General features: G+C 32.1%; 1 protein-coding gene and 1 long non-coding RNA gene across 10 annotated transcripts in view; both read left to right on the forward strand.

Moving 5' to 3' along the window:
- Window positions 1-21,158, forward strand: part of LOC135133777 (RB1-inducible coiled-coil protein 1) — a 54,736-nt gene extending 33,578 nt beyond the window's left edge. For 3 of the 9 annotated variants that reach the window (XM_064062288.1, XM_064062291.1, XM_064062289.1), the window contains exons 7-13: window positions 11-379; window positions 5,567-6,036; window positions 6,198-6,324; window positions 12,525-13,560; window positions 13,616-13,908; window positions 19,264-19,679; window positions 20,333-21,158. In XM_064062288.1, coding sequence (XP_063918358.1) covers window positions 11-379; window positions 5,567-6,036; window positions 6,198-6,324; window positions 12,525-13,560; window positions 13,616-13,908; window positions 19,264-19,679; window positions 20,333-20,390 — 2,769 coding nt within the window. In that variant the 3' untranslated portion in view covers window positions 20,391-21,158. Of the gene's footprint in view, window positions 1-10; window positions 380-5,566; window positions 6,037-6,197; window positions 6,325-12,524; window positions 13,561-13,615; window positions 13,909-19,263; window positions 19,680-20,109 lie in introns of all 9 variants that reach the window. The other 6 variants (XM_064062290.1, XM_064062293.1, XM_064062296.1 and 3 more) reach the window with 5 other exon arrangements.
- Window positions 21,159-23,352: 2,194 nt separating this feature from the next.
- Window positions 23,353-24,291, forward strand: LOC135133836 (uncharacterized). The gene is made up of 3 exons (XR_010281207.1): window positions 23,353-23,425; window positions 23,482-23,749; window positions 23,800-24,291. It is a non-coding gene; the product is annotated as an uncharacterized LOC135133836 (long non-coding RNA).

Genomic DNA, 24,291 nt, shown 5'->3' on the forward strand with positions numbered 1-24,291 from the left:
TGCACTTAAGTTTTTTCAGAATCACAGTAGGACGGGTCAATTCAAGGAGCAATCGGTGTTGCCAGATTTGTGCGCTACTCATTTCCACCAGCTGAACGTTCTTCTGGAGAACTACAACCGTTTACGTGACATCACGCGCCGGTGTATTAAGTGCAAAGACGAACTCAGTTCTAATCTGTATCACAGACTTAAATGGATTGTGTTCATGGAAGATACTCTATCCGAATTCGACAATAAACTAGTGTTCAGCTATCATAATTTGTTGAGTTTGCAAAGGGAGTTGGAGATTCTAAAACAGGTCCACACGGCACCGGCTACGTATTTTGCGTCGATTGTTGAAGTCGTTCGAAGGCGGAAGGTGTCGCAGTCTTACTTACTGGTGAGTATAAGAGGCGAATTTTACTTTGTCGAGTTGTGTGGTCTGTTTACCGAACAGATGGAGCGATAAGTAAAGAGTTCTAGAAAAACTGACAACTTCTTAAAAGTAGAGAAGTTGGAGAATTTGTAAATTTGCTACTTTTCTGCATCGTTATTTTTAACAGCAAACAAATTTCTTGAATATTCCTGAAACACGTTTTTTCTTTTATTGTTGCAACAGAGTTACCTTGGAAATGCCATTTTTTTTCCACACATTTCTTTGGTAACGTTTAAAAATTGAACGAACTGTTACCAGAGTGTTACAACAAGAATCGTTTTCTAATAATTAACTACCGCAGAAAGTAATTTTGATCATTTACGAAGACTCCTCTAGCCGCCATATTTTAAAAGAGTTAACCATCCTATTATTAGTATTATTTACTTATTTTCTTCCGCCATAATTCGCCATTAAAATTATACAGTAGTGATGTGAATCACACTGTATTGTCATGCGGATATTTTTATCACCTAATATATTTTTTTTTAATTAGTAAAATTGACAGTAAAATTGACGAGTTTTGCTGTTTTTTTTTTTTTTTGACTCTTTTGTCTGCCTTTTTTTTGGTGCCTTTTGTTTTCGTTTTTTGTTGTTTTTTTATTGTAGATTTTTTTGTATTTTTTGTTGTCAGTTTTTCATAGCCACCTTTGTCACCTTTTGCCCTTTTTTTTTTCTCGTCTTTTTTCTCCACATTTGTTGTGCACCTTTTTTTGGCGCCTTTCTGTTACCCGTATTTTTGTCGCTGTTGTTCGTGCCTTTTTTTAACACTGTTTTTTCCGATTTTTTTTTTATTCTCCCTTTTTCGTTTTTTTTTTACCTCCTTTATTTTCGTTTTTTCCCTCCCTTTTTCGCTTTTTTTGTTTCCGTATTTTCACTTCTTTCTTGTTGCGTTTGTTACTTACCCTTTTTTTTTTTATTCTTTTGTTCCTCCTTTTCGCCTTTATTTTGTCGCTTTTGTTATTCGCCCGTTTTTGTTGCCTTTTTAATTTGTTAATTATTCATATTTTAGTCACCTTCTTTTGTTGCTTTATTCCGTAATTTTTATTCGCTTTTCTTTTTTCCGCTTTTTTTTGTTCTGTCTTTTTAGCCTTTTTCGTCATTTTACCTTTTTTTATCTCCCTTTTTATCGCATCTTGCTTGTCGCGTTGGTTCCTTCTCTTTTTAATTTTTGTTATTTCTTTTTTTTCAATTTTTTTACCCGTTTGTCGCTTTTTGTTTTTTTTTATCAATTTGTTGCTTTTGTTGGGGAATGTTTATTATTGTCTTTTTTCTTGCCTTTTTTTCGTTTTTTTTAGTCTGTCTTTTTTTGCCTTTTTGTCTCCCTCTTTTGCCTCTTTATCGCGTTTGTGCTTGTTTGTCATGTTTTATTATTGTTTTTTCTTATCGCTTTTTATAGTATTTTTGACACCGTTTTTGTTATTGTTTCCCGCTTTTGTCACCTTTTTTTCGTTTTTTGTCTTTGTTTTTTTTTGTCTTCTTTCTTTTCGCCTCTTTTGATGCGTTTGTTCCTTCCACTTTTTTTGAAAAGCTACTTTTATAATTTTTCAAAGAATCTGTATAATATTTGCCTGTATTTCAAGTTCTGTTAAAATATCAGTTTTTGTCTTTTTAATTGCTTTTTTCCAATTTTGGCTTTTTAAACGCTTTTTGTACTTTTTTGTTTTTTTATCGTAATTTTGTCGTTTTTGTTGTTTTTTTTTTGGGTGTTATTATTCACTTTTTTTTTGTGGGCTTTTTTGTTCCTCGTATTTTTGACACATTTTTTGTTCCTTTGTTTTCTTTTTTTTTTTTGTTTTTTTTTTGGCCATTTCTGCCTCTTTTTTCGCATTTTGCTTTTTTTGTTTCCCATTTTCACTTTTTTTTTTTTGCTTTTAGAAATATTTTTTTATATTTTTGTGATCTTTTATCATCATTTTTGTCGCATTTGTTAGTCTTCCTTTTTCTGTCATGTTTTGTTGCTTTTTTCCCTCTTTTTTAGTCGCTTTTTATCCTCTTCTTTTTATCATCGTATTTTTTCCCTCGCTTTTCTTTCTCACCTTCTTTGCGCCTTTTTTTCCCCCTTTTTCGTGTTTTCGTTAGTCGCTTTGTTGTCATCATTTTTGTCGCTTTTGTTGGTGACACTTTATTATTGCCCTTTTTGCTTTTTTTGCCTTTTTTTACCCAACTTTTTCGCCTTCTTTCCTTTTCTCCTCTTTTTTTTTTTTTTGATTGTTTTGTCTTTTTTGACGCCTTTTTGTTACTGGTATTTTTAACAATTTTTTTGGGTTTTCTTTCTCACTTTTTTCCGTTTTCTTTGTTCTCCTTTTTCGTTTTTTTGGTCTACCTTTTTTCTCTCGTTTTTTGCCTTTTTGTGTCTCTTTTTTTGTCTCGTTATTGCGTTTGTTCTTATTTTTTATATTTTTTTTCTTATCGCGTTTTATAGTGTTTCTGACGCCTTTTTTTCATTTTTTCTCGCTTTTGTCACCCTTTTTTTTTCGTTTTTTTTTTGTTTTTTTTTTCTTTTCGCCTCTCTTGTTGCGTTTGTTCCTTTCACTTTTTTTGAAAATCTACTTTTATAATTTTTCAAAGAATCTGTCTTTCAAGTTCTGTTAAAATATCGATTTTTGTCTTTTTAATTGTTTTTTCTAATTTTCGCCTTTTTTAAAACGCTTTTTTGTTTTTTTTTTTGTTTTTTCGCCATTTATGTCCTTCTTATTGGACATCTTTTTTTATTCGCTTTTTTTTGACGGTTTTTTGTTACTCGTATTTTTTGACACCTTTTTTTTTAGTTTTTCTTTTTCTTTTTTTGCCTCTCTTTTTTTGCTTTTTGTAGTAATTTTTGGTACTTTTGTAATTTTTTATCATCGTTTTTGTTGTGTTTTGTTGCTTTTTTCCTTTTTCGTCACTTTTTATCGTCTTCTTTGATGCCTTTTTATCATTGTATTTTGTTTGCGACCTTTTTTGGTTATTTTTTCCCTTGCTTTTTTCTTTCTCGCCTTTTTTCCGCCTTTTGTTCCCCCTTTTTTCGTGTTTTTATCGCATCTTGCTTATCGCGTTGGTTCCTTCTCTTTTTTTTTTATTCCTTTTTTCACTTTTACCCGTTTGTCGCTTTTTGTTTTTTTATCATTATTTTTGTCGCTTTTGTTAGTGACACTACTATTGCTTTTTTTCTCATTTTTCTCACTTGTCCTTTTTGTTTTTTTTTTTGTCTTTTTTTACTAAACTTTTTCGCTTTCTTTTCTTTTGCTCCCTCATTTTTTTTTTCGTTTTTTTTTGCCTTTTTTTTTGTCACTATTTTTTTCTCTTGTGTTTGTCGCGTTTGTTGCGCCCTTCTTTTTCTTTTTTTTTTTTGTCTCCGTTTTTCACTTTTTTTGTCGTTTTTTGATACTTTTTCGTTTTTTTCATCGTCATTTTTGGCACATATTTAAGATCGCCTTGCTGATTACCCTTGATTACCCTTTTTTTTTGACGCCTTGTTATTACTGGTATTTTTAACAATTTCATTGGCTATTCTTTCTCACTTTTTTCCGCTTTTTTTGTTCCCCTTTTTCGTTTTTTTGGTCTGCTTTTTTTTCTATCCTTTTTTGCCTTTTTGTCTTTTTTTTGCCTCTTTATCGCGTTTGTTCTTATTTTTTTTCATCTTTTTTATTGTTTTTTCTTATCGCTTTTTATAATAATTTTGACAGCATATTTTCTGTGTTTTTTTTTCGTGATTCTTTCTTTTCGCCTCTCTTGTTGCGTTTGTTCTTTCTAGTTTTTTTTGAAAATCTACTTTTATAATGTTTCAAAGAATCTGTATTTGTTTGCCTCTATTTCAAATTCTGTTAAAATATCGATTTTTGTCTTTTTAATTGCTTTTTTTAATTTTCGCCTTTTTTAAACTTTTTGTACTTTTTTTTTATAGCCATTTTTGTCGTTCTTATTGGACATCTTTTTTTTATTCGCTTTTTTGACGGCTTTTTGTTACTCGTATTTTTGACGCCTTTTTTTTTTCGATTTTCTGTTTCTTTTTTGCCTCTCTTTTTTCACAATTTGCCTCTCTTTTTCGCATTTTGCCTTTGTTACCTCCCATTTTCACTTTTGTTTTGCTTTTTTTATCATCATTTTTGTCGCTTTTGTTAGTCTTCCTTTTTTTGTCGTGTTTTGTTGCTTTTTTTCCTCCTTTTCGTCGCTTTTTATCGTTTTCTTTGATGCCTTTTTATCATCGTATTTTTTTGCCACCTTTTTTGGTTATTTTTTCCCTCGCTTTTTTCCTCACCTATTTTCCCCGTTTTGTTCCCCGTTTTTCGTGTTTTTTTCGCCTTTTTTTCGTTCACTCTCCGGTTTTTTTTTTATCTTTTTTTTTGGCTACTTTTTATTTTTTACCTTTTTTGTCTCCTTTTTTGTTGCATTTGTCCCTTCCACTTTTTTTTTTTACTTTACGTTTATAATTTTTCGCAGGTGGAAGTTTTCTCAAAATACCGTTTGTTCCTTTTTTATGCCCTATTTTCATTTTTCTCTTTTTTTTAACGCTATTTGAACTTCTTTTGGTTTTTTATTGTAATTCTTTGGGCGCTTCATTTTAGTCTATTTTTAGCGCCTTTTTTGTATTTTTTTTTTTTGTTTTTTCACGTCATTTTTGTTATTTTTTGTTGTAATAAATTTTGACATTAATTAAATATCACTGTTAAGCGTGTCCGTTTTGACAACAGGAAGTAAGGTAAAGTGACAGGTTTACCAAAATTTCAAGCAAAATTCATTGATACTAACCAACTGAAACGACATTTACTGACCCCGGTGTAAAAATAAAATAATAAACAGAATAAGATGGTGTAATAAAATACATCTAACTTAATAGAAATATTATTTATTAATACATACTTTATAAAAATAAAAAAAAATACAATTTTATCCTGATTTCCCGATTTATTAAGTTTGTTTTTACAAATAAAAACATCCATCATTATTATCATTAAACTAAATACTAAAATCGGGATTTGGTTCCTCCAGATTCATCATAATCAAACGCATAATATACGTATTTTTTATCCAAATGTTAGGAAAGCCACAGCAAGGTAATCCGCACCCTTTTATGATAATGCGCAGGCGCACTATCCTGTTAGAGACATAAATTTTGTCGCATTTCCAATCTTTTAGAAACGCTCGGTTTTCAAGAATTTTCCTTTTTTGCAGTGGGCTTCAGACGTCGCTTGCCACATGTTCACCCTTTATAATGACGAAGTCGCGAGGCGGAAAGATTTCCAAGCTCAAATCGATGGTCACTTTCTCAGTTCTCTCTTCCCCGGCATGGACGATGTTCCTCCAAATTTTGCCACTCAAGCGCCATCTATGTTCGATTCGGGCTTGCCAAAACTCTCCGAAGAGGACATTCATGGGTTGAAAGAAACGTTGCCGGACATGGCTGACTATTTACACATACCTGATACATCAGCAGTCACGAATTATTTTATGCTGAAAGACGCGAAAGAAGATCTAGATAAGAATGTAGATAAGACGGTGGAAGATAAATTGATTGAAGTCGTCGCCGAAGCTGGGTTGAGTAGCAATTTAGACCAAAATATATTGAAGGCGATTGATAACGAGCCTCAGGAGCCTCAACAGACAACGTCGCACGGACTTCCCCATCTGAAAGATCTGGACAGGTGAGGAGGGATAATTTTTATGGGTGGAGTAAAATCCAGTTGTCTGTTCATATTTTAAAGATGCATCACCTGCGTTTAAAAATATCAGAAAATTGCGGTGTTGGTGAACATGTGAACAGACAATATACTAGTATGTTTTTTTTAAATGTTATGTTGTTTAGGGGTTGCGAGTCGGAGACGGACACAGAAGAGTTTGAAAAGGTGGGTCAGAGTCCTTTCGACTTACATTTTGATAAAGGAATCCCGTCCCCGCGGCCCGGCACTCAAGACGCCTCCACTTTAACCGAGGTTGGTGAACGAACTCCTCTACCGCCCAAAAAACCTCCCCGTACCTTCCAAAAGCCCCACATCCAAACCCAAGACGACGTCGCCCCCACCACCCTCACCACCACCAACAATACCGCCCTAATCAACTCCTCCCTCCAACGTACTCTGAGCATCAGCGGCAGCCAGAGCAACACCGAAAGCTTCACTAACCTCAAAAATCCCTCTCTCGAGTCGATAGACGAGCTGTCGTCACTGAAAAACTTCAGTTCGAACACGGAGAGTTGTTTCAATTCGCATCACCAACAGATGCAGGGCTATAATTCGACACTTGTATTTCGATCCAAATCGATCTCCCCTCACACACCGCAAAGCCCAAAAGATATCCAAGGAGAATCACCCAATTCACCTGTTATGGGCCACCAACAAAACGATTTCGTTAACGATGAGTTTTACATTGACGAAAGCCTGCCGTCGAGCTTGAGTATCGAAACTGGACAGAGCCAAGGCGAATTCGTTAAGCAGCTCGATACTGCAAATAATGTTGTGGCCTTGTTGCAGGTACTTGAGTCATTGTTGCTAATGTTGCAGTAATCGCATTATTCGTACACTGTTTTTAGTTGGTCCAGATTAATTTTTTGGTTTGCTATTTTTTCGTCGACATTTTTTTTTAATAACGTTTTGGTTTTATGTTGCATGTATCTGTTTATTTTTTTATTATTATTTTAGAAACATGCCCAATCGTTCAAATTTTAGGAATTCAGTAGAGAAATGTATTTGCGTTGCAAAAGAGAATGATTTTTGATTTCGTCGTATATTTTAATACTGTAGATTTAATTTGTTTCCAAGTGTGACAAGCACAACAGAAAACCGTTCCCTTGTTAAAATAAGGACGACATGAGTGTCCAAATTTATCAAAAATAATATTATGAATACTTACAAAAATTCACTTTCAAGAGAGAAATATTTATTAATGAACAGTGCACTGCGAGTGTGTTTCAATATTATTTGAACAACTTAAAATTTTGTGCTTTATTTGCATTGTTATTTTTTATTGTGACTGCAACGTATTATTTTAAAGAAAAATTGGCATCTCCTAATTGGAATGTGAATCCATAACCTATAAGATGTTATGCGCATGCGTTGACGTGACTGCGCATGTCCTTATACTACATCCTGGTTAAAAAGTAAGACATTCATTTAGTAAGTTTTTGTTGGTTAATGTATTAGATGACAATATGAACAAATAAATTATAAGAAATACGAATATTAGTAAGTGTTGTTAAACCTTTATTGCAGACTATTTGTCATGGAATTTTATTTCTAATACATAATAGTTTTTTCCATTTAAATATTTTTTTAGGTTCATGATATAATTAAATTAAAAATTATATAACAAAAATCATTACTTGCGATTTTATAAAGGCTATATGTTCCAAAAATGTATTGAAATTTCTGACATATCCGTTTAAAATGTTTAGCTTTTATTAATTACGGCTCCACCTTGGGTCTATTTCTAACTCTCGGCTTCGCCTCGAATTTATTTGCGACGTTAACTCGGATGCCAAACATGTTTTCTTAAAGAAAGTATTTATGTTAGTAACAATCCTTGAGTTCTTTTCATATAGAGATCCCCACTTTTTGTTACTTCGCTTCTATTAACCGTCTAATATACAGGGTGATTCAAAGCCAGAATTGTACGGTTCTTTGAGGACTACTTTAAAATGATTTTTAACTATACAGAGTGTTTTGTTTTAAGGCGTAATACCCAACTTATTTTTTTTTTTTTAAGAAACATCCTATATATTTTGATTAGTCTCTTTTCAGGTTTTACGACTCCAGTTTATTTTGAAATATCGATACGCCGCTGCCACGTTATTCCAAATTTCTTGAAATTTTTACTTGCACAGTATTACTGCACCTTGTTCTATTTTTTTCTCTTTCTTTTTTATTAAATATTTTCTAATTTTAAAGTTGATAGTTACTGCAATTTTTTTACTTTAAGAGACACATCGACGTATTAGAAGAATCGGAACAAAAATACGGGAAAATACAGTAGTAAAACACTGAAAGAACCAAAATATTGATATTTGAAAATTGGTAAGATTTAAAAAGCACCCTGTATATTAAAATTTGATGCAATTGATACCACAACAAAGCGCGTACCTTTATTTATCCATTCACAAAATATTGTAAAAATATATAGGGTGTTTCATTAAAAAAAGAGTTAAAAACAGAACACTTTAAAGTTAAAAATAATTTTACAGTATAGTCCTTGAAGTACAACTGTGATTTTTGACTTTTTGTTGTATCTTTAATAATTAATAAAATATGGAGCCCCGCGTTCTCGGTAACTCACCCTGTATATTTCTTTCCAAATTTCAATGCATATACAAGGTGTTTACTAAACCTGCGGCAAAAATTCAGGAATTGTTCCTTGGATTATTTTAAGATTTCTTTTGACTTTGCATGATTTTCGGAAACACGGTTTGTTTCGAAGATATGAGGCGATAAAAATAAATAAAAATCTCATGGACATCTTTGATTTTTATTTATTATTGGGCTATTTGAAAACATTTGTGTACTTTCACTACTTCAGTAGAAAATTAGAGATTTTTGAGAAATTTTTTAAAGCTTATATCGCCCTGTATCTTCGAAACAAATCGTCTTTCAGAAAATCATCCGAAGACAAAAAAATCTTAAAATGACTCAAGGAATAACCCCCTGAATTTTTGCAGCATGTTTATTAAACACCCTGTGTATACAAGGTGAGTCACTTGGCACGCACTCTTCGATATCTCATTCATTATTAGAAATAGAAAAAACCCAAGGCCAAAATTGTACAGTTTTTGACGACCGCATGCCAACCATATTTTCAAATATACGGGGTGTTCTGACTTTAAGGTGTAACACACAATTTGTTTTTTCAAGTGGAAAACCCTATGTATTTTTATATATTTTGATTAACCTTTTACACTTTATAATTTTAGAAATTCCGATGCAACGTTGCCAATTGTCTAGATTTTTTTTAGCAACGGAAGGGTTCATGAAAAAAAACGCAATAGGTTTATTTTTTTCATCTAGGTTACAATGTTTTGTGAAAAGATAAATAAACACACGCTTTATTACGTTATAAATAAAATTATATACAGAGTGTTCATAAAAAATTACAACAGTTTTCAAATAACGATGTTTCAATTTTTCAAATAGAACATTTGTTTATCTACTAAAGTTGGTAGTTCTTGAGATTTTTTGCTTTTTTAAGGAACACATTGACATATTGAAAGAAAGAGAAAAAAATGAAATATCGGTATTGTCTTTTTTTTAGAAGTACGTGTATTAAAATTTTATTTGATTGATACACAAAACACGTTTATCTCGTCATAAAATATTGCAACACTAATCTTAAAAATAACATGGCAACGTTGCATCTGAATTTCACAAATCAAGAATATATAGGGTGTTTCATTAAAACAATCTCTTTCATATTATCTCTATATTTTGATAACCTTCTTTATTTATTTATTTTTCCTTGTGTAGCACTTTATACTGTATTATGTACCGGGTGTTCCGATTTCACTGTAATACTTTATTTGTTTGAAAAGTTTCGTCTAAACTGTTATTTGACACAAGAAAAAGTATAAGATGATAGTAGGATTACATCACTTTCGATTTTATCAGAAATGCCATCAACTTCGTCCGTTCAAATAAACCTTGCTAAGATAGAACTGAACAATATTACGAGTAATCACTGGAATGAAGAAAGAGTGGGTGGGACGGGTTTTTGCTTATTTATAAAAGACTGTAAGAAAAAGTGAAATTTATCCCCGCCCACCCACCCGTTCTCATTTTTTTTTCTTTCGATATAAGAAATAAATTTGATGGCAAATAGTATATCAATAAAATTAGGATTCTCTCGATTTCAGTGATTCATTCTATCTAGTCCAAATGAAAGGTGTATCTCAACTGAACAGAGATACAATCGTTAGAATGAGAGTAAACTGTGTGGGCGGGGCTAGTACTTGCTAAAATAAGACTAATTGTGGCAAATGACATCCCTTTTAAGAAAATATAGGGTGGCTTGGCGGGGTTAGTACTTGATAAGATAATACTGATTTTGGCAAATGACATATGCTCTAAGAAAATAAAGGGTGGGTGGGTGGGGTTAAAATTTGCTCTGATATAACTGAAGAATATTAAGAGTATTCATTGAAATGAAGAAGGGGTGGGTGGGCGGTACTACCGTTTGCTCATAAAACTAGAAACAAGCTAAACTTAGGTCCGCTCACCTAGGATCTCCATTTACTCACTTTTTACTCCCAGTTCTTCGGCCGACGCTCTACTTTTACGTTTTTTCGACCTTTTATGACCCCTAGAGTTCGAAGAAATCGGTCTCTCGTTTCCATGTGTCTGTCTCTCTGCCGTCTGTTCGAATTTTTATTAGGCACATAATCTCCCTAACTACTGGACCGATTGTTGTCAAATTCAGTTATTTTTCTTTGCCTTTTAGTGGTAATACTGACACGATATAAACCAAAATTGTCTGTTTTCCAGATTAATAAATGTATAGGGTGTTTCATTAAAAGAAATTTTCATATTATGTCTGTAACTTGTCCATCTTCTTTATTTATTTTTTCTTTCATAGCACTTTATGCTTTATACTCTATATGTACCGAGTGTTCCGATTTCACTCTAATGTGTACTTTCGTTGTTTATAAGGTTCGTCTAAACAGTTATTTGACAAAAAAAAAAGTATAAAATGGTAATCAGAAATGCCATCAACTTCTTTTGTTCCAATACAGTGGAATGGAGAGATGCCTCAAGTTTAGTTACTTTTCTTTGTCTTTTAGTGGTAATATTGACACGATAAAACCTAAAATTGTCACTTTTGTATATTATTTTTTTATATTTTTTTAGTACATTCTTGTTAACGAATTTTTTTAAGTTTATTCTCCGAATTTTATTTAATCCCTTGTATTTGTGTGTTTTTTGTGGATTACTGTTATAATAAATAGTGAAAAAAAAAACACTACTTTTGTTAAAAATATATTTACGAATATGTTCTCAAATTTGTTTACAGTTGTTGTTTAAATCTAAAATTTAAGGGCGTTTATACAAATTTAAATATGTTTTTTGTTATTTTGGAAAGCAGAATGGCTTCACGGATATAACTTAAGTCACTTTTCTAAATCAGGGGGGTATTCTAATTTGACATCAAAATTTGGGAAAAAGTACTCGGTATTTATTTAACAGAGCGTTAAATTGGTAACTACTACATCTATGCTTAAAATATTGTCGAGTAAAACAGTTTTAAATAAAAGATAGAAAATCTAGAAAAGTTGCATTAACAAACGAAATAAAATGAAGAGATTTTTTTTAATGTAAATAAATACAATTTTTTAATTATACCCTCTTTGCACGAATAGATACGAATTGTGCAGCAGTAACATTTTCGATTAAATTGGAATTTAAAATCATTTTATGTCAACGAACGGAGCAAAATACAGCAGAAACTTGCTCGGAATGTTGGAATTTTTTCGCCGAGTTGCATGGTAACAGAGTTCAAAGCATTGTTGCAAAAGAGTTTTTAAACCCATTCGAATATTTTGTCGTAATAAATTCAACGTTATTGCATTTAGGAACTAACCTTTCAAAAAAAGAGTAGTCCCATTCAAACTGTAAAAGCTGTCTGAAATTGCTACGAACGGCATCTTTTTACCAAATTTATTTCGCACACAGGTAGTAGTTTTGGAGTAATAGGGTAATTCGAAGTGAATTACCTTTTGTTTAATACTTTGGGAAAAGTGCAGTTTAAAAATAAACTCAATATGCAAATTGTTAGCACCGCTTTGTGAATAATTGACGATGACAGAAAATATTAACCAGTCGTTAATTTCAGTATGTTGACCTTACAGGTCCATCGCATAATGAATAGAACACGAAACATTGAACTTCTGGCAAGGTTATTTTGCAACACTTGACATAAATCAGAAATCGCCCAACGACAATCAAATTTTATTTGTTAATAAAAACCGCACTTGGAAACTCATTGTTAGTACAGTCGAATCATTCTCATTTGCAAAAAGTATTTTCATTTCTTAGAACTTAGCAAGTTGGTGGTCCAAAATTAATCCCCGAACGTTCCCGCCTTCATGATGCATGTCCCTTGTTACACCCAACCCTCATTAGTGTCGCTTAACTCTAGAAGTTTGTATTAATTTTAGGATAATTTGCAAATCTCGAGGTCGGAATACGAGAAGTTGAGGACAGTTCTTATTAAGTTAGCGCAAGTCGGACGGCAGTTTAATAGTCAGCTTAGATCAGAGCTGGCCGAAACGAAAAACCAAATCTTACAAGGAAAAGTATTACTGGAGGAAGCTTGCGGGATTTTGAACACGGATATCAATAACACTATCGTTGAAAAAGAGAACAGGCAGCGTGAAGTAATCCAACGACTAACTGTTGATCACGAATTAGAAATTAGCGACTTTAGAAAAATAGCTCAATCTAAGAACGAAGAAATTAAGAGTTTGCGTGACGAGAACGCGACGTTAAATACCGAATTGAAAAAAGCGACGGAGGCGAATAACGAATTACAGCGGAAGATGGAGGAGATGAGTGATCAGAGTTCCAAAGACATGGACGATTTGAGGAGGAGAGTAGACGAATTGATGGTGGACAGAGAAAAGAGTATTAAAGATTTGACTGAAAGGCTTAAAAGTGAGCACAAAAGTGAGCTGGAGAGTATTAGAGCACGGTTTAAATTGATGACTATGGAACGAAGTCCGTCGGAGAACAGTCTGGAGAAAATCGAACGAGGAGATTATTCTAGTATTACTAACCACGAAGCGCTTTTGTTACAAATGACGGAGAATTTTGAATCGGAGAAAGAAGTGGCTGTGAGTGACGCGATCAGTAAAGAGAGTCAGAAATGGCAGAAGATCTTGGACGATCGAGTCAAACAACTGGAAAACGAGTTCCAGCAACAGAGGGTGTTCCTCATACAAGATATACAAACTAGGATACAACAAGACCAAGAAAAACAGATCACTGAGTTACGGGAACAGGTTAATAATTTGAATGTAGAAAGCATAAAACATAAAACAACGATACAACAACTGACCGACTACCGAGGGGATAGTGGCAGTGAATTGATGCAGAGAATTGACAACTTGGAAAGAGACAAAGCGGCTTTGAGAACGGAGTTAGAGAGATATAAGAGTGATACGACGATGGGGGCGTCGGTCGCTGTTTGTGAAGGTATTTACTGGTTTTTTCGGATTTTATTTTCACATATATGGCGCCTTTTCTTTAGGGGCATCCACCACTGACGCGGCGACGAGTCCCGTCAAATTGCGCAAGCGCAGTGAGGTGTCGTCGCCCAAAGCTGGTAAATTAAATATAGAGTCGTGTAAAACTGGCGATATGGTATTGGTAGTGTGGGACCTAGCCCATCAAAATTTCAAAATTTTACAAGAAAGTAGCTCGTTGTACTTCCTCAATGCCGACTGTTTAGAATCTCTGGGACTGAAAGTTGTTGATGGTCAACCAAACAAACTTTACTGTTACGCTGAAGTCGTTGAAAAAGAATACTGCCATGCTAGGAAGGTAAGTTGGGTGTAGGTGATTGTAGGTGATGAGTGGTACCACCACTACGAGTTTTCAGTATTTTTGGTTTAAGGTTTTTATTCGCGGAATTAAATGTTTTGTTTTGTTTTTATTAGTTATCTACCACACATACATTAACTGTACACTCACACAGTTCTCATTCTAATCTGAAGCACAATTTTCTTCTACTCCACTGTGTAACTGATTTTTCTGCCTGAGTATTCGTTTTAATAAAGCATCTCCCCTACTCCAGATTTATCCACATAGTTGGGTTTTCTTTTAACATACTTTCAAACTGAATAATTGGTTTAACAAATCATGAATGTTTAAATTTAATAACTAAATTAAATTAATTAATTAATAATAAAAACGTAATCGTTCGCATCTTAAATTTTGTCTGTAAGAATATCTCACAAAATGACGTCCAAATGTTTCTAAAATTGTTTTCAATATGATTTTTTTTATGAAGATAGTGATATAAATCGTAAAGCACTAAAGGTGACCTCAACATTTGCATAGTAAATATTTTTGAAATTTTATAAAATAACATATTCCTGTACTTGTGGTCTATGAATCCGCGTTGATTTGTATCACACTTGCTTTAGAAAAGTTTTGTGAAATACTTGCCAAGTGCTCTACGTAACCGATGTTTGGCAACGTTTGTGATTAAAGTGCTGAAATGTAAATGTTCTAAATAACGTTAGGCCATTTTTTTTATTATAACGTTTCACAGTTTACAGGAATCGAAAAAGCAAGTTTCTCATTTCCGTTTGACCATGCCTTTAATGATTTGATTATACAAATAATCATCGAAAAAATTGTTGACGACGTCTTAATATACCAAATAAATTACTCTTTGGGCAACATACATCTACGTAGTTTTGTATAACGAATTGTTTCCTCTAAAAAAAATCTGACAGCCAATTTTACAGTTTATCTCACCTATTAGCTAACGAATTTTTTAGATTGGGTAGCACACTACATTAATTAATTTTATTTAATCTTTCCCAGATTATTGTGAAATTCTATGTATACTTTAGAATTAGCTTGTAGGTAGGTAAATATAAAGCATTGACGAAAATTTGTTCATCCTTATGAACAAATTGAGGATTTTGAAATTTCTATAGTGAATTCTATTTAAAATAAATAACAATCATGTATGTGGTTTTATGAAAAAATTCGGAAATTTTAAAACTTCTTGCAAAAATAGAACACTAGGGGCCATAACATTCATTCAAAACCGTTTAAAAATAAAACACTAAAGATTCTAGAGATTCTTTTAAATTCTTTCAAAAAAAACACCAGATTTTGTAATTCTATTAAAAAAAAAGATGTCAGCCCCAAACTTTCTTTTAGAATCTTAAAAATAAAATATCAACGGTTGGAGATTTTTTCAGATTCTATAAAAATATACACTAGAGCATATAATAACATATTTTGGAATCTTTTAAAAATAAAACAGGTGGGCCTAAATTTTTTTTATTTTATAAAAAAAAAGGAATCCAAAACACTTGGAATTCTCAATATTACATTAAAATATAACACCAGATGGACCCAATCTTTGTTAAATCTATAAAAAAGACTCAAGATTTTTTCAAATTCGATAAGAAAAAACACCAGGGACTTTTAATATTCTTTTGAAATTTTTTAAACAAATTTTCAAAATTCTTTCAAAAATAAGATAGCCTCAAATTTTTATACGGAAATAAAATGTCCCTAACATTCTTTAAAAAAAATAAAACACCAGATGGACGCGATTTTTTTTAATCTAAAAAAAGACATCAACAACTCCTACTTTTTTGGAATCTTAAAAATAAGATACTAAGGGCTTTCGAGATTTTTTCAGATTCTATGTATAAAAAAAAGTTACCAAGGGCTTGTAACATCTTTTTTGAACCTTTTTAAAAATAAACCATGGGAATTCTCAAGATTCTTTCAAAAATAAAACACCAGGGGGGCATTCTTCTAATTCTGCAAGAAATACATCAGGAGCTCCTAATTTTTTTAGAATCTTTTAAAAATAAAATACCAAGTATACTTGAGATGATTAAAAATTCTATAAAAAAAAAACCTCTAGCGACTCTTAACATTCTTTTGGAAGCTTTTAAAAATAAAATTCTTATAACTTTTTTTTAGAATCTTTTAAAATGAAGTACCAACAGTTCCCGATATTTTTTCAAATTCTATTGAAAAAACACCAGCGACTCCTATGTATTCAATTGGAATGTTTTGAAAGTAAAACACTAGAGATTCTCAAGATTCTTTCAAAAAACAGAGTACCAGAGCCCCCTAAAATTCGTTTAAATTTTTCAAAAATAAAACACCATGTGGACCCTTAGAGCTTTCGAGATTGTTACAGATTCTATAAAAAGTGACGCCAGAGGTATCCTAACATTTTTTTTTTGGAACCTTTTAAAATAAAATACCAAGAAGGGCATTTTTCAAAATTCTTTCAAAATTAAAACAGCTCCAAATCTTTATAATAAAATAAAATGACCCCAACACTCTTTAAATTCTTTAAAAAAATAAAACACCAGATGGACCCATTTTTTCTTAAACCTAAAAAAAAGACATCAATAGCTCCTACTTAATGTTTTCTGGAATCTTAAAAATAAAATACTAAAGCCTTTCGAGATTTTTTCAGATTGTGTGTATAAAAAAAAGATTCAAAGGGCTCCTAACATCTTTTTTGGACCTTTTAAAAATAAAACACTGGGAATTCTCAAGATTCTTTCAAAAATAAAACACCAGAGGGTCATGTTTTTTTAATTCTATAAGAAATACACCAGGAGCTCATACTTTTCTTTTAGAATCTTTTAAAAATAAAATACCAAATATACCCATGATTTTTAAAAATTCTATAAAAAACACTTTACATTCTTTTGGAATGTTTTAAAAATAAAACACTTGAGATTCTTTCAAAAATAAAATGCCAGTGTCCCCTTTAAAAAAATAAAACACCAGATGGACCCATTTTTTTTTTATCTATAAAAAAATTATCAACAGCTCCTCCTTTTTTTGGAATCTTAAAGATAAAGTACTAAAGGTTTTCGAGATGTTTTCAGATTCTATGTATAAAAGAAAGGTACCAAGGGCTCCTAATATCTTTTTTGAACCTTCTTAAAAATAAAACACTGGGAATTCTTAAAATTCTTTCAAAAATAAAACACCAGTGGGGTATTTTTTTTAATGATATAAGAAATACATCAGGAGTTCCTAATTGTCTTTTAAAATCTTTTAAAAAGAAAATACCAAGTATCCCTGAGATTTTTTCAAATTCTAAAAAAAAACTAGCGATTCTTGACATTCTTTTAGAATCTTTTAAAAGTAAAACACTTGATTTTCTCAAGATTCTTTCAAAAACAAAATGGCAAGATTCATTAAATTCTTTCAAAAATCAAACACCAGGAGGTTCATTTTTTTTGTCGTAATTTATAAAAAAGACATGCTCCTAACATTTTTTCAGGATATTAAAAATGAAATTCCAAGGATGCCCATGATTTTTTCATGTTCTATTTAAAAAACACCATCGACTCGAAATAGTCAATTGGAATCTGGAATCATTTAAAACTGAGCTTCTCAAGATTAAAAAAAAAACGAAATACCATTGTGTCCTAAAATTCTTTTAAATTCTTAGAAAATAAAACAGCTCCAAAGTCTTAGCAATAAAATAAAACGCTCTCAGGACTCTTTTAAAATTCTTTCAAAAATGAAACACCGGGTGGACCCATTTTTCTTAATTCTATAAAAAAAAAAATTAGCAACTTTTAATATCTTTTTTTTTAATCTTTTAAAAATAGAATATAAAGGGCTCTCGAGATTTTTTTCAGACTCTATAAACCTTTTAAAAATAAAACACTAGGGATTCTCAAGATTCTTTAAATTCTTAAAAAAATAAGACACCAGGAGCTCGTAATTTTCTTTTAAAATCTTAAAAATAAAATACGAATTACCCCCGAGATTCTTTAAATTCTGTAAAAACAAAACCCCCAGCGACTCCTAACACTACTTTGCAATTTTTTTTAAATAAAACCCTTGAGATTTCCAAAATTCTTTCTGAAACAAAATGACAAAGTCCCCAAGATTCTTTAAATTCTTGCAAAGATAAAATACCAGGGGGGGCATTTTTTTTTATTTTATAAAAAATGGATATCAGGAGTTCCTAACTTTCAGAATATTTTTAAAATGAAGTACCAAGTGCTCCCGAGATTTTTTAAATTCAATAAAAAAAACACCACCGGCTTCTAACGGTCTATTGGAATCTTTTAAAAATAAAACAGTAGAGATTCTTAAGATTATTTAAAATTCCGTCAAAAACAGGACCAGGGTTCTCATTTTTTTTTATTTTAATTTTTCAAAATAAAAACTCCCAAGTTTTAGTAATAAAATAAAACGCTCGCAAGACTTACGATTCAAAATTAATTTTTTATTTCCATTAAAAATGACCTGGTAAAAAAGATTGAATTAAATTTTGTTAGGGATTGGTTGTTTAACAGGCGAGGAAAGTTCTATTAAATCACAGTTTTTTTTATGTATGTATCAAAATAAAATTTTTCCCACACTTTTTTGTAGACAGAATTTTTCTCGCCTCTGAATCTTACTAACAAATCAACTCAGTTTCTTCGATAAATTATAAAATTTGATTGTAGGCATTTTTTTTTAGTGATAAACGATGTTAAAATAAAAATAGGTATGGATTTTTAAACTAACCACAAATAGAGAAGGCCAAATCTCTAAAGTAAAACATAAAATTTAAATAAGATTAACATAATTAATAAAATAATAATTTTGCGATGATGTTATCAAATTGTTTATAGGAAAGACCACAGAAATTTTGGTTAATGTTTTACCGTTTACACGATATTCCTAAAACACACCTAAACTTTAATAATAATCGATCCCCTAATTTCGGAGATAATCTGCTAATAAAACCGTTGACAGAAAAGGCAAGCGAAAACGGCAGACCTACTTTTTCATACTCTTGGAGCTTTGAAACGTTGAAACAGCTTGTGCTCGGGAAATAAAAAAATTAATAAATTCGATCGACAACAATTTCTTCAAATGGGTATAAGTTGAATCATGTTCAGTGACAATTTTATGTGAGAGTGAAAGTTTTTGTCAATGCCGGTAGAACTGTCATTTAATTAAACACACCTTTTTGCCTTGTTAGTGTACAGTTGACTTAAGAAATCAAATTTACTGCAAACTCTGAAATGTATGTAGCTTCTTGGACGAAATTGATGCATGCGTGAACCTTATAGAAACACTAACTTTAAATTTCAGGGTCGTGGCTTACTAACCCATGTCAGTCATGCTTTCTTTTATTGAAAAAAAACCTTTCGACTTCTTTTCTAGGATGAAAACTATAGTGTCGTTTTTCAGCCTGTCAACCGATTCAGGGTGCCTCAAGGCACGAAATTTTTCCGCGTCAAAGTGAGACCGCCCCCTCCACCGAAAGAAGTCGTCCTGTCAATGCCGGCGGGACGCGTCTATCAATCCTCAGCAAGTGCATTACCGTCGAGCCACATGTCGCAGAGTCAGACGACGACGAGTTCGCACGTGGCTGACGTCATCGCCTCGTCGGGTCCATCACACTCTCTGCCTTCCAGCCCCTCGCGGAGCAACTGGGAGAAGTCGGAGTCGCAGGAGGCGACGATACCCGAAGAGAAGGGCGAAGACTCGGCGAGCGGGCCGAGGAACGACGAAGAGATCGAGAAGGGAACGGAATTGACGGAGAATTTCAATGTTGATAATCAGTCCAGTATTGATCGGTAGGTCTCGTTGGCTACTAGTTAATTTTTCAATATGATAGTTTAATTTGAAGCAGTTTATTATAGTTAAGTTGTTCTGATGTACATAGTTCACTTACCGCATATGCTGACGAATTGTGAGATTAAATTCGACTTGTAGTGTGATTTTTTTAAGTCAAAATTTGGAGAGTCGTAAGCAGGGAACTTTCAATCGATTTCGTTCGAGTTCGAATCACGGTAAAATGTTCCTTACTTTATTCGCAAAAACATCGTAGAAGGTTAGAGGTTTAAGTTAAAAGCAGAAATTATATATAACGAGTTAAAGTAGAAACGGGAGGTGTGCAACGTAAAATACACGTGGTGTTCGGACGTGTTTGTTACGTTGCGTCGTACCGTCACCGTAACGTAGGTTTTACCGACCGAGTTTGTAAATAGGCTGTATTTCTTGCAGATCACAAATTTGTGTAGTAGTATAGTAGTCCGAGGTACTTCGTAGGTGGTAGGTAAGGTAAAAACGAGTGGCTTTTAATGTGTCCTCAATCTCAGTGCATCGATGTACTGATGCATCGTCACCTAATTCTAATTAATCTAGTTACAGTGTAAAGTTATTTTACTAACAGTCATTTAGAACTAACAGTATCCAAAATTTCATCACATCATTGGTTTAATTTCAGTTTGGATTATTGCAGGATTGAAGAGATTAGCTGCTTACCGCTCTCCTCTCAAAAGTAAGAATTTTCCTTAATTTGTGTTAATCTTAATCAAGAATTACTTTATGTGATATTTTAATATTGTAAATAAAACATTAGTCCATCACAACTATATATGTGATTCTGTGGTTGTTTTAAGTAAACAAATGGGTATTGGTTCAGGTTACCGTTGTATGTTTGTAAGAATTTCCTTTTGGATTATATTCGGAAACAAAAATGTATTGTTGACAGAATAGTTATTTTATTCTTACTCCATTGGTTCACTTACATTTCCACGTTTTCTACATAATAAAATAAATATTCTGTCGTTGTATTATGGCCTTACGGATTTTTGAATCAAAATACTAGATATTACTTTCAAACATAGAACATAGTCTAGTTTTGATATTTATAAATAATTTATTTAACCATATATCCCATCTCACTACTTTTTAAAATTTCAATCGCATAAATTTAGACTAAGTACCTACTAGAAGGTTATTGCAATCAGAAATTATTGTGCCCATTTCTTTTCGTTTTTATTACCTATTAGTGTTTCGATTGTTTTAGTTTTACTTATTTCGTGGTGTGATAAGCGCAAGGACGAGTATTGATTGACATTCTTTACCTTAGTTGAGTAAATTTGGAAAATGATTACTATTTCGTTTCGACTTAGAATTTCGTTCATAAATTAGAATAGTGTATGTGTTTTTTAAGCTTGCAAGTGAGTTTCTGAACATTAGTAAAATTAACGTAATATTTACAAATTTTTTATAAGGAACGCAGTGTGCAATAAAGATATCCAAAATTATTTTTTTGTTTTAATACAACCCACCTTCTGTTTGATACTACTTCAATAGTATTTTTTTTAACATAATTTCGACGACGAACACTAGCCCACAGGTCTTAAATTGTTATTTGAATAAAGTTTGATTAATCGGGCTTTTATCCCAGTACTCAACTTTGGTAAATTGGTTCATACAAAAAATCGCAAACTTAACCAGTTTTTACCATTATAACTGGCTTGCGATTTGGTATAGTGTACCAAGGAATTTAGTGGTTTTACGACTTTGCGTCCGTCACTACTTCAACTAACTTATTAGACGCAAATTTGTGATATCATCCCAAACCTGAATAGCCGCTATTTGTTGCATTTGGCTGATACGATTTTCGTAAACTAAGGGCTTGGAAGTCAAAATCACTGTATCGCTCGACACACTACTACCCTCAAGGACCTACGAGACAAGTGTCAGCTTTCTTGTTGATGATTAAATAAGCCTGGATTAGATTCTAAAATTTACATATTCACAACTCTCAGAATGTAGTAAAGATCTTGTGAGTGTCTTATAAACTTGAAACATTTCGCGCTAATCAATTTTTTTTATGTTTACACAAAATATCGCATATCAAGTTGCCTTTGGAAAATTTGTCACGGTAAAGAAGAATTTGCCGCTTGCATGAAATGACAAGCAAAATTTATCACCCAGCCTGAATTATTGGTTGCCTACATCTTATAAAACAAACATTGAAAAAAAGGCCATGGAATCTTCGAAATCTATGAAGAAAATTTGGCTGTCATAGAAATTAGTAAACTGTTGAATCCAACTGACATTTTAACAAGCAATGACATTGTTCACTGTTGACGTTATTTAGTTGTCAATTCGCGCGCCATCTTTTAGATTATTTACCTTCTTTTGAAAGTTATACCAATTTTAATAAAAATAGTTAAAACTGTGACTGGAAAAAGCAAAAATACTTTAATTTTACAATGTTAACGGGCCATAGAACTTACCTGTGATACTGTGAAATGTTTCATAGCCTAATTAATAACATAGGTACATAATATCATATGTATGTAATTAGAAAAAACAAAATATAAAAACTTACGGGAATAAAAGAAAGAAAATTTAAAGTTGTTAAAAAAAAAAAATGAAAACCTATCCTATGTTTTAAAAACCAATAAAACACTTTAAACGTCACACAAAACTGATTGGGTTTGGTTTATGATCTGCCTAGTGGTGACCGAATTTGAATTAAAGTTTCGAGCTGAAATTAATTAACAGCGTCGCGAAATCACATTTGAATTGAATTTGAAAAAAATCGTTAAACATAGGCAACCACGTACACGTTAGCGCTTTTTGGGTAGTTGGTAGTCCTGCTGGAGATTTTAGTTAGAGGGTTGGTTGCTCACTGTTTTCATGAGATTCAGGTAGTCAGGATAACACCCTTTGTTTACAAAGTTACGAATAACGTTTCTAGATGCTAATACTCAAGTGTTACATTATAACACTTCTTAATTCTTCACACAAAATTGACCGCAGTTAAATTAACCTAACGGTGCCCCACTTTGGAAAAAGACCGTAAAATTCATAATATCGTGGACTGCGGGACGGGAGGATTAAAGATATCTCTCCTTGTGCAGTTATCATCGTTATAATCATCGTATCATCATTATATCACCGAGACATTTTATTTCTTGCAACATTGGACAATTACATCACCGAGGAGCTTTTCTCGCAACGCCTGATGGATTTTGTGTTTCTTTATCATGTGTTTTGTTTGGGGTAAACAGTCCACGATATAAAACCTCAAAACGAATTGTTTTAAGTAATCAATCACTTGGATTATGGCATTGTGTAACATCACATAAATTCTTTGTTTGAATCGGTCATAAAGTGTAGCATAATTGAACAGAATGTAAACTATTTGTTTGAATTTTTGAATTTTTCGCGGGGTTTCAACTTTTTTTTCACATGTTAATTTAAGGCGGATGTTTGGATTATCACAGCCTCTAATAGTGATTTATGTACCAAGTGAAACTTATACCCATAGGCGCTAATTGTGCCCGAGGTTCATGCAATGTTTTATGTACGACAGGGAGAATTGAGATGTCTCATTAAACTTTGGCATTTTTCAAAACTTTTGTTATCTTACTAAGTTTAATCTTGGATATAAAATTAAATTAAAGTAAATAACGATGACAACAGCATAAACAAGGGTAGCCATATTGAAGACAATCAGAAAAGTTGTTGCCAATTTATCACAGAAGCATGGCATGATACCTTCCTAATGACTAAGGTAATATGTGTTAATATTGTTAATTGTTTTATTAATAATGTGTATTATTATTTTAGGTTGCATTAATTCTCGCTGTCGCCGGAGCGTGCAGACGAGAGGAATTGACGACGCAAACAGTGGACGACATTGTGAATTTGGGATCTGCACTAATTATAAAAATTCCAAGGAACTAAGACAAAAATTACAAGAAAATTCACAGTTGTAAATAACAGTGAAGATTTTCTCAGAATATACTGCATCAAATACGCTGCACTCCGACCACCGGACCTAAACCATAAGCGGTTTTCGATTTCCTTTAGAAATAGAAGATATTTCAGACAACTTGTGGGTGAAAATAATAATAATAATAATAATAATAAACGTCTTTATTTCAGATACATATACAGTACCTCTCGGAGGCGAAGTTTAGCTTATAGCTATTCTTACACTTAACCTCTTACAAAAATAACCTACAGTTTACACTACAAATATATAACAGAAATTCTAGAAATGAGATAATTATAAGAGAAAAGAAAAATAATGAGATAAAAAAAATTATAAATTTACAGAAGCTTATATGAAAAACAACCACATGATTCATTAATACGTGTATAAGATAATCTAATACGTAACCTAATAGTTTAAGAATTGTTTTTTTTTTAAATAAGATTTGAATAAGGTGGAAAATACATATTTCTTAAATCGGGCAATGGGAAGATCCTTAATGTTACAGTCTACAGCATTACATATCATTATATATTGTAACTAAAACAGCGTTTAAATTTTTTGACAAATCGTCGTGTTTTCTGATATTCGACATAAAGTGATAAATTTTGGATCTTTTGCAGTCTACTTTTATGTATGGGATACAAACAAAGGTGATAAAC

This window comes from Zophobas morio, unplaced genomic scaffold, assembly GCF_036711695.1.
Source record: "Zophobas morio isolate AGI-343-1 ecotype UQ-CSIRO unplaced genomic scaffold, CSIRO_AGI_Zmor_V1 ptg000022l, whole genome shotgun sequence".
NCBI classification, from domain to species: Eukaryota; Metazoa; Arthropoda; class Insecta; order Coleoptera; family Tenebrionidae; genus Zophobas; species Zophobas morio.